General features: G+C 40.6%; 1 protein-coding gene across 1 annotated transcript; it reads left to right on the forward strand.

Annotated features, from left to right (window-relative positions):
• The first annotated feature begins 4,310 nt into the window (after positions 1-4,310).
• LOC101161581 (diencephalon/mesencephalon homeobox protein 1-A) lies at positions 4,311-10,431 on the forward strand. Its single transcript, XM_004078941.4, has 5 exons — positions 4,311-4,565; positions 7,056-7,225; positions 8,145-8,323; positions 8,534-8,927; positions 9,012-10,431. The coding sequence occupies exons 2-5, from the start codon at positions 7,072-7,074 to the stop codon at positions 9,452-9,454; spliced, it is 1,170 nt and encodes a 389-aa protein (XP_004078989.1). The 5' UTR covers positions 4,311-4,565; positions 7,056-7,071; the 3' UTR covers positions 9,455-10,431.
• The last annotated feature ends 4,680 nt before the right edge of the window (positions 10,432-15,111 follow it).

Raw genomic sequence — 15,111 nt, forward strand, 5'->3', positions numbered from 1 at the left:
AAAACTGTGAGTTGGTTCCTATAGCACATATAAGACACACTGATGTTAAAACAAGAAAGGACTTCTTTTTCCTGTTTTTTCAAAGATTCTACATTTATTCTCACATTCCTCCATCCTAAAAAAATGACATGCAAGCAAACAAAAAAAAGAAAAACTGCTGATGTGAAAACTGTGGGTTAATACAGGATAAAATAAAAAAGAGTAAATACCCAGGCGTAAAGAAAAGGCTTTTTAAAGAGGACCATTTGTAAAACAAGGAATTTTAAAGCCAGATTATAGGTGAACAATGACACAATCCCTTATGTTCATGCCTGTAATACACTGTGAAGAAGGGGATTTATACTTTATTGTGGTGGAATGCATCATGCCTGCCTTGTGTTTCCTCCGCCTGTCTGCCTATTTAGGAACCATTTTCCTCCTCCTGGGGCCAGGTGTAATCCCTGCTTCCAGGATTCCTAGACGCCTCCAGCCAGCTGCTGATCATCCTCATGATGAAGAATCTCCAGTGAGGGGAAGCTGGGTTGTGCCGAGCTCTCTGGCGGTTTTCTCCTAGCCACACTGGATCGCCTAAATTATCTTTAATGAATACCGTAAATTGCTCCAACGGTTAGCTTCATTAGGTCTGCATCAGCTTTAAAGACGAGAATAGAGGGTGTTAATGATTAAAGACATTAAGTAAAAAGAAAAAGCTTATTTTTATTTTAGAGAGTTTGTGTTGATATTGGTTATATTTGTGCTGCAAGTGTGCAACGGTGTTTCCCCCCCTGTTCCCTAAAGGTCAAAGTTGAACTCGGAATCTGCCGCAGATTAAAGTTTGACTCAGAAGAGGAGCTGATGCAGAGGGATTTCCTGAACAAAAGACAGATGGTTTGAGAGAAAGTGCAGGGATTCCTGTTATACAGATGAGCTTTGGCTTTGTCACTGCTGGTAAGATTTGCCCTCGTGCTCTCATTCCTTTAATTGGAAGGACAAGGAAAGCGTATTTTAATAAGTGAGGAGGATGTATTTCATTAGGAGAGAAAAAAAAAAACTTTGGTTTAAGGTGATAAATGATTTGTCCACCTTAATGCAAAAAATAACTATTAATCGTTACAACTTTTTAATCTAAAATACAAATTTCTGACCAAAATGTATTCTGAATCCATATTTTGACATTTTTTGTTATGAGAACCAAAAATGCTACAGCCACCATCAAGCATTGTTAACCAGCATTTTGACAACAAATATTCTATTTTTTTATGTCATATTTCCAGATATCAACAGAATATCGATATAATATAAGAATTTGTGGTGACATTAGTGTCCCATAAAAGCATCAGAACTGTGTTCTGTGGTCCACTTGGTTTGTGGTAGATTTCAAATAATTTGATTTTTTGGGAAAAATGGGCTATTATGGGTTAAAATCAATATTTAACTGCATATTTTGTTGTTAATAAAGACTGAATGTCTGCTTTTGTTGTAAAAGTTTGAAATTTTATTTCTGGAGGCATTAAAGAGAAATTTCCAAATAAAACTGCAAACAGAATTAACAATCAATATTTAGCTAATCTGTCCCCAAATAATTGAGTCTTTGCACGTAAAGTATATTTGAATTCCTGGAGTATTAATAAGTAAAATTAAAAATTAAATGTATTACATGTTTAATGTAAAGTCAAATGTTTTGTTGAAATTGGTTTCTGTGTTTTGCAGGATATTTTGGGTTTCTTTTTGAGATTAAAACCCTGTTTTGTCAAAGCCTGGATTATGTTGGTGTTATTCTGGTGATGTTTCTCCCCATTATGTGCGCTCAGTTAACACCTGATCTTCCTGCAGGTGAGAACTCCGGGCATCACTCACCTCCTTCAGGAAACCTTGACCCCTACCTCAAAGATCCCCTTCAGTTAAATCAGCAGTTTGAGTCCCCCCCCCCCCCCCCCCCCCCCCCCCCCAACAATCTCTTGTTTTCTCTCCTTTCCCTCCTCTGCCATTCTCTGCCACTCTCTGCTTTTTCCTCTCTTTTTTTTCAACACATAGGTGGATTAAGGGAGGGGGGCTTTTGTTTAGATAAAGCGAAGGATTAGGGAGAGATTTGCCCCCATAAAGTTGTGGTCTTGATGGGCCTTTTATCCCTGCATGTCCCTAAAGCTGTGTTGCCTCTGGATTAAAACCATACAATGGAGCCCCTTGTGCAAAGGGATCCGGGCCAGGGAGGGAGAGAAAGAGGTAGAAGGCAAGGGAAAAGAATTGAGACAGAGGGATTGAGACAAGGGTGGGGGCAGAAAAGAGGGCAAGAAGATGTGGAGAAGGGGATGGCAGGAGAGTGAAGAAAAAAGGGGGAATTATCAAGCTTTTATGGGGGGGAACTGACAGGTTGAAAACTTTTGGAAGGAGGGATTTTCAGGGGAAAATTCTGAAATATTGTCACTAAAGAATAAGGATTTCAGGAGGTGTCAAAATAAATCAAAACATCCTTCTATTGTCTTTATTTCTCCTTTATGAACTCATAAAAATGTAAAAATAAAATAAAATAAGAGCAGGTTTGCTGCCAATAAGATGTCTAGGATGTGGCTCCTGGCAAATTGCTTTGTTATTCTTGTCAAAAAAAAAATTAAAAAAAAGGTCCCCTGCAAGACGTCGATTCTAAACTACACATCAAAATGATTAATTGCTTTGGGATGAACAGATGCTGAAATACCCTTGAATGGTGCACGGGAGGCTGAGGCTGGCTGGACTGCACCAATAATGTATTCATGAAGTTGCAGAAACATCATTAGGAATATTTATTGGCTCTTAAATTGAGGATTTTTTTGTCCTGATCCTTATCCTAGAAAGAATTTATGACAAAATCAGCAGCTTAATTGTTTTGTTGATGTGAATTCGATGATGAACTTTTTTTTCATATGAAAAATGAACTTGCAGAATGTGTGTTATTATGAACAAAATGAGGTTGTGTTGTCCTGAGCAGCGGTCCAGGCTGCGTCTGACTGTACTGCGGTGAGGGGAGCCGCTTTCTGCCGTTTAAACCCATCAAATGCGCCGGACAGCTCCGCTCGCTCTAAGGAGCTTTAGGTGGAGAGGCGCTGAGAAGAAACTCTTTCTCGCTTTAATTGCTTTAGAGACGCTCCTCACAAAGAGACAGTGGCCAGATTTACCTCCCGTTTAAGTTCTTATTTCCATTGGTTCACAAGTTAATCCTCTTTCTTTCTCAGACCTCGAAGAAGAAAAAAGAAGTGATAAAAGCCGAAATTCACAGAGACGCACCAGTTTCCCAGGGAAAAAAGGGTTTATGTGGGGGGGAAACGTAATCAAAATAAAATAAAATAGCAATAAGATATTTTTTTAAAAGCTTTATTGTTTAGTAAACTTATTTAAATCTAATTGGATCACCGAAACGAATGTGCTGCAAACGGATGCGTAATTGGGTTTGGAAAATTTCCCATTTTCATAGAATTAGAATGTGTCTATTTATATTCCTATAAATGTTTGTTCAATAATATCAGAATAGAACAGAACAGGATAGAATAGAATTTGAAGTAATTGAAGTGAGTCAACAATTGCGCACTATACAAAAGAAATACTTGAGTCTTGATGCACAACAACATTCCTTCATTCCATCAAATCATTTTTTATTCATCAAGGTGAGAAAATGAGAAGAAAATAAATTATTACCAAAAGAAAAAAAAAAAGAACCTTTGCGCTGCCCTTAATTCTTTACCTAAACGGTTTTGCTCCAGGAGTATAAAATCTTTTCTGAAAACCCTTCAAAAAGAGAAGGGCATTATTGCCCTAATCCTCTTATCCGCAGTCATTTCAAGACAGGGGTTTTCTAGAGACTGAGACGACGTCTTGTCGTTCCTGCATCGCATCCGAAATCCTTCCAGGCCGCAGCTCCCGCCATGCATGGCGTCTGCGGCCATCACCTCCTTTAAAGTCTCAAACATTCAATCAAATTCATCTTTGGATAAATATTTTTTTTATCTTTCCTTAAATGTAAATTAAGGTTCCAATAATTTAACAGAATATTTTCAAACTATTATAATCATATAATAAGAATAAATGTGTTAATATTGCATATTTCTTGAACATTTAATTCATGTTTTGTTATTAAATTTTTAACCATAAAACAGGCCGAAAAAAATGTTAAACAGTGAAAACAAACATGGCGGGTTTTGAAACCTTAACATTGAAGTACTTTATTGACGACTGTAAAGCGATTAATAGCTGCCGTAAGGACGTCAACAAACTTGACGCGGTCAAACTTTTCGTGTTTGGTCATAAAAGTCCACACTGTCCGTGACGTCATCTGACAGGGCGGAGAGCCAATAGGAAGCGTGGAAGCCCCCGCGAGGCGCGGCTTAAAGATCCCTCCGCGGGGGTCTCGCGCGCCAGCTGATGGCGGCGACCCACTTCAGCGTGAGACGAAGAGAAACCGCGGGAGCTGCGCGTGCGGACTGTAAGTTTTAAACGGAGCAAGACAAACAAACAACAAGCGGGCTCAACAGAGGGTCGGAGGAGAGAGCTGAAGTCTGAGGGAGCTGGAATTTTCTCTGTCGTCCACGGATAAAAAAAGATCCAACACAGGAAAGGTAAAAAAAAAAAAAAAAAAACAACAAAAGAACGTGTTGAATTCAAAATACCTTTATTTATAAAGCTAAAAACAACAGTATTAGTCTTAAATGCTGCAGAATAGGCTAGCGGACTGTTATGTTTGTGTAGGAAAACAGTGGCATATTTGTTGTTCCTTACCTCAAATTTGTTTGAGTTATTGTTGTCATTCAGAAAACTTAAAAGTCTTAGCTCAAAAATGTAATTAGATGTTTTAAGTGGGGCAAAAACAAATAGCTAACATTTCCATGGTTAGCTTGTTGGTTTATTCAGATTCGTTCATTTTTGTAGTTTTTGTTTACTTTAAAATTGAGGCAATTTTAGGCAACGTTAAGCAAAACGTCCGATGTCAAACTTATCGTAGATACCCCAAACTATTATAGTCCTTTAATAAATGGAGGTCAAACGTGACAGCTTCCCACTGGTGACTCAGCAAACTGCGTGTCAGCTCCACGCGAGCCCCCCGGGCCTGGAAGCAAATAACGTGTTTCCTCATTTGGGAGGATCAAAAAGTTGCGCTGTATTTGACAATTTACATAATGACGATGTGACCATGGAGCCTCGCAAAGGCCGCCGGGAGGCCTCCAGTTATGAATGACAAAGGCTGCCCTGACAGACGCTCACTCTCTGGTTTGTACAGGAGAAACGGGATTATTGCTGGAAACCAAATCAATCTCCGCATCTTTGCCTTTAATCTGCAGGGCGGAGAAAAGAAAATCTAAACTTCAGCTTTATTGAAGCATTATATTTGGAACTGCGTTTATTAAATAAAATGAAATTGCAAACAAACAAAAAAAAACAGATTATTGGCAGATTACCAACAGGAGCCTAAGTCTAACCGGCCCGGCCCCGCTGCGGAGGTCCAGGCGTGTCAACCGTGATGATGAATGGAGTTCCTCGCAGTCGAAACCTATTTGCACTTCCATTAGACGAGGAGCCAAATGGGGATCAACGTGCATATTTTTACCCGCGGAGAAGCCATACATCTCAGCCAAAACGTTGCCCCGGGGGCGGCGGGATAAAAGGCCGCAAGAGAGAGGAGGGTGGAGGTGTGTGTTTGTGTGTGTGTGCAGTGGGATGGGGGTGGAGGGGGGGCGAGGTGCCTATTCTGCTCAAATACTTGGGGGAGTAAAGTAAATGTTTAGCGAAGCACCTTCTGTCCCCGCGAATTAAACTTTTCCCCCGCCGCTCCGTTCACATTCACCGGCCACAGAGTTGAGCATGCGCACTACTCCACTGTTATTAGTAATATTAGACTGGATTTTATTCCTGCAAACACAAACTTGCATCTAAAGGCGGATTTCATATGTTTGTCTCATACCTGCAGATCATTTTGATCATCTGCAGGTGCCACATTTGACATTTCTTCTCCAGTTTGAGAACACAGCTGTCTCTGCCTATACATATGTAATCGTGTCCTCCAGCATTTCATCTAATAAACCCGTGTAAGTCTGCATAATTTAAGATAAAAAAAATCGTGCTATTTCTAAATGTTACCTCTATCAAATTGCTTTTATTATTATTACTATTTTGTAACAGTTTTTAATAAACATGGGAAAATATAATAACTAAATAAGTAAATAAAGGCTAGAGCTCAAACTAGGTGAGAAGTGCTGGCTTTCCTTACCGGCACCCGTAACAACTTAGCCTCGTTTTGCCGCGCGGCTCCTGCTGATAGAGCGCGAATAATAACTCATGAATTACGCATTCGTCACGGTTCATTATGACAACGAGGGGCAATTACCCTAATTAAGAGTCTTTTGTATAATTAATGGATGGAACAGAGCGATAATTGGATGTTAATGAATAACACTTAAGCGCGCGCTCTCACGGGGCTCCGCGCTCCGTCCGCTGGAGCGGCGGATCGGGCGCGTGGGGAGGATTCCCGGTGGACCGCTTGACATCCAGGCCGCGATTCCCTCCAGGAGTGAAACAGAAAAGTGGAAGAAAAAGAGGAGAAGCTGCCTGGCTTCAGTAAAATAGTTAATCAAATACATGTTTAACCAGTATTTAACCAACATGTTTAATGACCGCAATACATTTGTTCAAATTCACCACGTGACTGAAAAAAAGTGCAGATAAACGTGATCAAACATTAAAATTGATTTAGAAACGGAAAATGAAAGACTAGATATGCACAATGATTTAACATATTATTTATTTTAGGGGGAAAAAACAGTATCTTTATAAATAGTTGAAGCAGAATCTTTAAGATCTTCCACATGAAATTCTCTGTCTTTAATTGGTACACACATCCCTGCTGAGAAGCTGATGAGCCTGAAATTAATCAGTCTGCTTAACTGTAGTCAAGAATACAAAATTGTTCAATTAAAATATTAACTTTTCTATGCCTATTTTGTTTTTGTATTTCTCCAAATGTGATAAAATAATTCCCATCAGACTGCTTCCGGTAAGTTTTGGTTAGAAGAAATGTCTTGCTGACCTGAACCGTGCCTCGTCCTCTCTTCCAGGAGGCAAACGCCCAGCATGCAGCACTACGGGGTCAACGGCTACTCTCTGCACGCCATGAACTCCCTGAGCGCCATGTACAACCTGCACCAGCAGGCTGCACAGCAGGCTCAGCACGCACCTGACTACAGGCCCTCTGTGCACGCTCTCACGCTGGCGGAGAGACTGGCTGGTAATTGAGCGCATACACGCAGACACGAGTCACGCATGAATGCTGAACAGGGGCGGGAATGGTAGAGCCCCTCAAGATAGATGTGATACGAGCTTCCTGATTCTGATCATCATAAATCACTGGATTCTGTGAGATTCAGTCAGACTCTTTGTTTTAAGGGAGTCCAGGTTCTTACAGGTTTTGTGCCGCACAATGTTTAAATTCATCCCTCCTTCATGTCTAAAGCACCAGATATGGATTCAGTCCCGACATTGGGATTAGTTTATTTATAAAAACTATTCAAAACTAAAGATTGCGCAAAAAATACAATTTATTATACTTTCTTTAATCCATTTTTTTTAATAATTCAAACACCGGAAATATTTAATGAATTAGGTCCTAAATCCCTGTTAATCTCTGTGGAATTATCTGACTTTACATTTGAACTGCTGGTAAAATGATCCATAAGTGACGCAATGATCCGTTTCTACGATCCCAACACAACTTTGCCCTCGTTCGACATTTCTGGATGGATTCTATCAAATTAAACTCACTTCTAGTTTTTAGGTAATGTTGGACACTTTATGCTTTATTAAGGCCTTATCTCATTTTTTGGGGCCAAAGGTTTTTGTTTTGTACTCTTGAATTTTTTTGTAATTTAAAATCTGTCAGGTTCATTCCTCTTTGAAATTTGTTGGCATGAAAAAAGTAAAGTATTAAATGGAGTTTATCTATAGTTTTGATGTCGAGGAACAAATATTTAGTGTTTCATCCGGCCTCAGATCAAATCGCTGATCTGTTTCTTTCAAATGTTATAATACATAAAGAGCAATATGTTTGATCAGCGTCCATGAAGACTGCATGTACACTAGAGATTGTTGTCTGGGGTAAAATAAAACTCGCCGTGTGCTTTTCTCTCCTAACGGCTTCGCATTTCAAGACATCATCTTGGAGGCTCGCTACGGATCTCAGCACCGCAAACAGCGCCGGAGCCGCACGGCCTTCACCGCTCAGCAGCTGGAGGCGCTGGAGAAGACCTTCCAGAAGACACACTACCCAGATGTGGTGATGAGAGAGCGACTCGCCATGTGCACCAACCTGCCCGAGGCCCGAGTCCAGGTCTGACAGACCCCATTCGTGCAGAATGACAGGCCTGACTGCATTACATTTACAGGAACTGTTTTGTAGATGAATATAAGACAGGCAGCCGGAAAAAAAAATCTTCAAAACGGCAACAATAGGGGCTCAAAATGGAGAATTTGTGAATAAGCAATATGAAATATAGATGAGTGATTGGAATCTCATGAATTTGTGCACTTTTGCCACCAGGTTTGGTTTAAAAACCGCAGAGCAAAGTTCAGGAAGAAGCAGCGCAGTCTCCAGAAGGAGCAGCTTCAGAAGCAGAAGGAGTCAGGGGAAGGAGGGAGCGAGAAGGAGGACGCCTCCTCCTCAGCCACCGTCCTTCCTGATCCCCAGCTACCTCAGTCGTGCTCTTCCTCCTCCTCCTCGGAGACGGCAGAGGGTCCCGGGGTTCGTCCTGTCGCTCTGGACATGGAGCTGAACGTCACCTCTGCGGAACATTCCGGCAGCGAGTCAGCAATGGAGGACAACGCCACAGACAAGGAGGATGAGTGTAAAGCTCCAGGACAGGAGATGAAGTGCGAGAGGGCGCTGACCCCTGCAGACGCCTCCCCGGGATGCAAACGGCTCAGCCCTAAACCAGGTAAAGATTCAGAGCAGACCGGCCGGGCAGAAAAGCTGCCGTTTTTACAGAAACATGCACTAATTTGAGGACATTTTCTGTCAGATTCTCCCTCAGTGTCTCCATCGGTGACTCCGTCCTCCTCCTCCAGCAGCAGCTTGACCAACACGGGCCCCCTCTCTCAGACCCACTCCTACTCCTCCTCTCCGCTGAGCCTGTTTCGTCTCCAGGAGCAGTTCCGCCAGCACATGGCCGCCACCAATAACCTGGTGCACTACCCGGGTTTTGAGCTGACGGCCCCATCCTCCCTCCCGTACCTGGGAATGAACGTCAGCATGCCTCCCGCTCCTCTGGGCTCCCTGCCCTGCCAGTCCTACTACCAGTCTCTGTCCCACCACGCCCAGCAGGTGTGGAACAGCCCGCTGCTGCAGGCCTCGGCTGCAGGAGGCCTCAGCAGCCACAACAGCAAGACCACCAGCATCGAGAACCTCCGTCTGCGGGCCAAACAGCACGCTGCCTCTTTGGGACTGGACACGCTGTCCAACTGAGGCTGGCTCTGTTAACTAGACACCACAGCATGTCCGAGAGCCCGTCTGCTGACACCTAACATCTCCATCCACCAAAACCATCTGCTTCTGTACTCGTTTCAGTTGGAGCTTCCAGCGTAAAAATGACTTCAAAGTAAAAGTTTAAAAAAAAAATGTAATTGCTGCTAAAATGATTGCCGGTTCAGACTAAAAGATGTGAACAGCTGACGGGGGTTAAATGACAATGCAAATCCTGTTTACATGAGAATGAGGCACTTTGGATGGCAATTACATGTGCAGGAAAAGAGACTTTTCATCTAAGCAGCTGTTTTACAGCGAGAACTGCACAACAGCACATTAAGAAAAGCTCTTTAGTCTTGAGCAATGGCTACTTTAGCAGTTCTAATATTGATAGAATCTGCAGTCACTAACTTGATACTGACAATAAAAATTGAAAGAGATTAAATGACACAAACTGTTGATTTTAGAACACAAATCTCTTTTTCTTTGATTTTCTCATTAATGTTTAATCTTGTTTGAGGGTGAAATGCATTTTTCTCCACACTAAGCACTTCACACACATCCCTAATGTTCTCATTACAAAAAGCACATTATTTTAAAATGATATGTAAAAAAAAAAAAAAGCTATCTATTAATGTTTACTTGTAGGGTAATCGTTGTAATGATTGTAAGATTATATTCCAGCGCTTTCTGTCACGAGTTCATTTGTTTTTAAAAAGGGAACACTTCTGGAAAGTCAAAGCCTTCTGCCATTTGTAAGAAAGGGAAAGAAAGTGGAAATACTCCTTGAGTGAATATTTGAACCTGTGTGTCATTTCTGACGCCGTTTCTGTGACCAATAGGTTCTGATGGTGGAGAAAAGCCTTCGCCGTGTTCCGTTTTTGGGTTTTGCTTTTCTTTGTAATGTAGTCTTGAATTACTGTTGATGTTAAATACCGGTAAATGAAAATAAAAACTTTGCTTGAAGAGCTTTATAATAAGGGCTGCAGTTTGTTTTTGTTTGTTTGTTTTTATTGACAGCACTGCAAAAATCTGAGTTTTAAGAAAATAAAAGGACTTATTCTCCGTCTTTCAGGAAAATTAATCTCATCAAGAAAGTTTTTCAGTAGCAAAATAATCTTAGTTTGCAAAAACATGTCTTGGTGACTACAATTCTGTTTTTCCTTAAAATAAGATCTCATTTTTCTCCCCCCATTTGCAGATTCTTTTGCTCAACGAAAATCAGCCAATAGGGGAAGAATTTGTGACTTATTTCCTGTTTTTTTGCATTGAAACTGAATGAAAACAAGATCTTATTTTTTTTTTTCCTCTAACGTTAATTTAAAAAAAATCCAAAAATACTTTTTTTGGTGCAAAATGGCAACAGTAGGGGCTTGCGATGAAAACGATAAAAACAGAAAAGAGAGGATGTGAGAAGAGAACAGTTTCATGTGGAATATCTGCTAAAAAAGCAGCGTGGAGACATGGAGGCCTCCCCAGTGAATAAGCAGGCCATTATCCTGAAGAATGACGGCCCGGGGCGGTGATTATGATGCTATTATATCTGTAACAGCATGGTTTGTCAAAATGTACAGACCCCCCCCCCCAAAACACCCACTCACCCCCAGCTATTTCTGCCTCTCGCACACGTGCACACACACACACACCACCCTTACTTTATCCTCATAAACTTAACACGTAGCTGCACTACTTTAGCTCAGTGATATATTTGTACTGTTAAGTGAATCGGCCTTGGTGTGTGTGTGTGTGTGTGTGGGTGTGTGTGTGTGTTTAAATGACTAATGCAGCTGCTGTGCATTTTTATCCGGCAGGTTATGAATGGCCGTTCCTCCCAAACTGGATGGAGGAGGAAAATGAGCTCACCAGATTAGCGGCGCTAATATGGCTGTAACATCTCACCCCAACCCTTGTTGTGTTTTATTACACCACAAACATGTTTGTGCGTTTGTCCTCAGCCAAGGGCGCCTCGCTGGTGTGACTGATCAGACGGTGTGATACACACCCCGATAAGCGTGTCCTTGTTATCCAGAGGTGGAATCTGTTCAGCTGTGTGGCAGGATTTTTTTTTTTCTTTTTTATTCCCGTGGGGAGGCGGAGCAGGAAACGGAGCAATACTCCTGTTATGAGAGCTCTCACTTCTCTGAACGCCCATCCTCCCCCACAAACACACACACACACACCCTGAGGCTAGAACAGGGATTGGATTGCTTGATTGTACCGCTGCAGGGTCAAGTGTGTTGGGTCTTTGGCACTAGATCAGCTGCTTCAAGGGCTAACACTCAAAAACGCTCACGTCTCCATCTACTCCTCCTTTTAGCGAGGGATCTGATGCGAGCTCTGCAGGCTGTTTTTTTCAGTGGTTTCCCCTGCTTCTCTCTCTCTGCACCCTCGGATCAAGACCTCCACACAAAAATCACAGTGTACCATTCAGTCAGGGCTTTCTCTCCCTCCTCTTCATGGTTCTCTTAAAGGTTTTAACCACCGCAAGAACGAAAAGTGCCAGCGTTAGAAACCTCGGTCCATTGAGGAAGTGACAGGGTCTGCCAGAATATGATCCTAATCCTGTTTCCAGCATTCTTTTAGCTCAGTGGCACGGCCGTTTCGCAGCATATTCTCTGAGCTGTCAGGCCCAGGGAAATCCCTCTAATAGAGCATAGCTTAGATACACATCAAAGCCCTCCTGGAAACCAACAGCAGGAAGGGAGAAAAGCTGCAGAGCAATCAAATGCAAAAAAGGCAAAAGCTTTAACTCATGCCGTACCCTTTAAGGGAAGCAAAACTGTTCGCTTGTTTGCATAGTTCTCCCTAAAAGTATCAAGAATCCGAATAAAGTCGATTAAAGAATCGAAGGTATCAGGAGGTGCCCAACAGGTGGCTGAACAGTGAATCCAGGACCACCCTCCATTCATTCCACTTCATCTTCAGTTCTCCTCTTGTCCTTTTTCTCTTAAACACTCCGACTGTCACCTCGCCCCTCCCCAGGTAATCTTCTTAGAGAGAAGACAATGCCCCATTCTCTCCTTTCTTAATCTGGTTGCAGCTAAAACCTGAGGTTGCATTTCCAACGGGGAGCTGAACTGCAGCGCTTTCGGCACCAAATCCACCGGTCAGCACTGAGATCACACATCCAGAGCTCCCATGAGTAAGGAACACCATCTAAAGTCATTTGAAGGGCGTTTTTTGGTTCAGATCCCATGCACTCCTGGCCGTTTGTGTATTTTCTAAAACTATACAAAATAAATCCAAATACTAGCTGTAAGCCTAAAGAAAAGCTATCAAAGTCGCCAAACTATCAGCTTTATATTTATATCAGAATATATCAGTGTTTATATCAGTTTTAAAACTAATAAAAGCAAAATACTTTGAAATCAAACAAGTTAATAATTTACTGACAAGAAAACATATAATACGAACAACACAATTAAAGTTTTGACTGATGTTTTTTTTTTTTTTCATTTCGTTCACTAAATGAGCTCAGATTGTTAACTTTTACAGATTTTAACAGAATTGATACAGGCAATTAATTACTAAAATCACAATTGCTCACTTGCTGCTAAAATAACTAACAATTGACTAGATAGTTGACAAGTAGCTAAAATAGTAACAGCTTGCTAAAACAGCTCACAATTGACTAATGCTATGTCCAAATTCTCACCCTAAGCCCCAACTACTAAAAAACTAAACAGTACGGCACTATGTAGTGCCCTAGATTTTAAAAGCAATTTGATTAACTAGTTTTTTTTGTTTTGTTTTTTAAACGCCATTTATGACGTCATTGATCTCACAAAGTTAAAATTGAATTGATATGAGTGTTTTGCAACGATTATTTATGAGTCCACTGTCTACTGAAAATTAAAATGTTGATGGTTTATTAAATAAATATATTTTAATAAATATTTTGGGCAAAAATTGCTCCAACGCAATATATTGTGGTCTATATTCGCCAATCTAGTGAGCATTGATGCACACTAGTTTTTCCACCGAGAATTTCTAGGACACTAAATTTTGGAATTGTAGATTTGGACAGCACTACAAAATGGCGAATGCACTATTTAGTGCACTATAGAGTAAGTAGTGAAGGAATTCGGACACAACATATGCTCACTACTTTTTCTTTCTTTTAACGGTGACTATGACAGAATCGATTTCACAAAGTAAAAATCTAATTGATAAGAGCGTTTTTCAACGACCACTGTGTTCTGAAGATGAAAACAGTCCAATAAAAAAACTGTATTAACAGTTTTTCTCAGTTACTTTAGTACAATTCTCAGATCAGAATTGAAGTTTGCAAATATGTGTGTGCATTTCTCAAAACAATTTGTACAAACAGCAAAACACTATGGATTTCTTGCAAAAGCCTGTAACTTGCTCAAAATCTTTAGTTCATCTCTCAAAACTAAGTCTTTATGTCATTGAACATGTCAGTGCCATCAGAATGTCAAGTCTTTGTGTCATTGTCTACGAACAAGACAGTCAAATTACTTAGTCATGTTGTCAATATAACTGTGTACTTTAGAGGGAGGTTCTGAAGTAAACTATGGCTAAAGTTTGGATGACAATTATTGTAAAATGTAAGTTACAGCTTTTTTGTTTGATTGCAAGAGACTGGAAAAGATTCCCATTTACACTTTTATTGTTCATTTTGTAATTTGTTGACAGACCATGTCATACCAACATAGAAAAAACCCACTGCAAACAGTAACACAAAGGGAGATAGGACAATATTCTGTCCAACAGTACAGGCAGTGCAGTAGGAATTGGTGTGGTCTTCCTACACCTCTTGTCGTTCCTGTATGTTAGGCCACAAATTCTCATCCACATCACAGCGAATATCCTCTCTTGCAATGCAGCGAAATATGTTTGTCACATTATGACAACTTGGTCAACCATTTTGTAGTTAATGACTTATACAATGAACTAATGACTAGGTGTTTTGAGGAGTAAGACTATTGCACAGTGAACTATATAATACATTTGATCAACATGACATAAACAATTGATAATGTAGCAAAGAGCAGAGAATTGTACATAATCATTTGCATGGATGTACCAAAGCAATTGCAACTTGTTCAAAGAAGTGAGAAACTGCTTATATGATGTGCACAAGTGACATCATGATGTGAAGATTGAACAAATAGTTTTGAGAATTTCATTCTGATCTGAGAATTGTACTAAAGCGACTGAGAAAAACTGTAAATACAATTTTTTTTCGCAAACATTGTTCAAACCCAATGCTATGTGGTCTATATTCGCCAATTTAGTGAGCATCGATGCATACTTTTTTCGCAGAGACTTCTGGGAAATTTCTAGGGCCCTTGATTTAGGAATTGTTGATTTGGACAGCACAACTAAATAGCGAACGCACTATATAGGGCACTATGTCGTAGAAATTTGGACAAAGGCTAAGATAGTTGGCAAGTAGCTAAAAAGGCAATTAGCTAAAATATTAGCAGTTAGCTAAAATAAGTCACAGTTAGCTAAGACAAGGCCATTTCCGAAGTCCTGCCTGGATTAATAAAGATTACATAAAATAAATAAATTAGATTTTCAGTTGCCCCCTTTTTCAGAAAAGCACAAACTTCAGCCATTATTGTCGCTTTGTGCATTACAAATGTGATTTTGTAACATCTTGAATTTAAAAATAAAATAGGAACTTC

The sequence above is a fragment of the Oryzias latipes genome, chromosome 17 (assembly GCF_002234675.1).
Source record: "Oryzias latipes chromosome 17, ASM223467v1".
Classification (NCBI taxonomy): Eukaryota; Metazoa; Chordata; class Actinopteri; order Beloniformes; family Adrianichthyidae; genus Oryzias; species Oryzias latipes.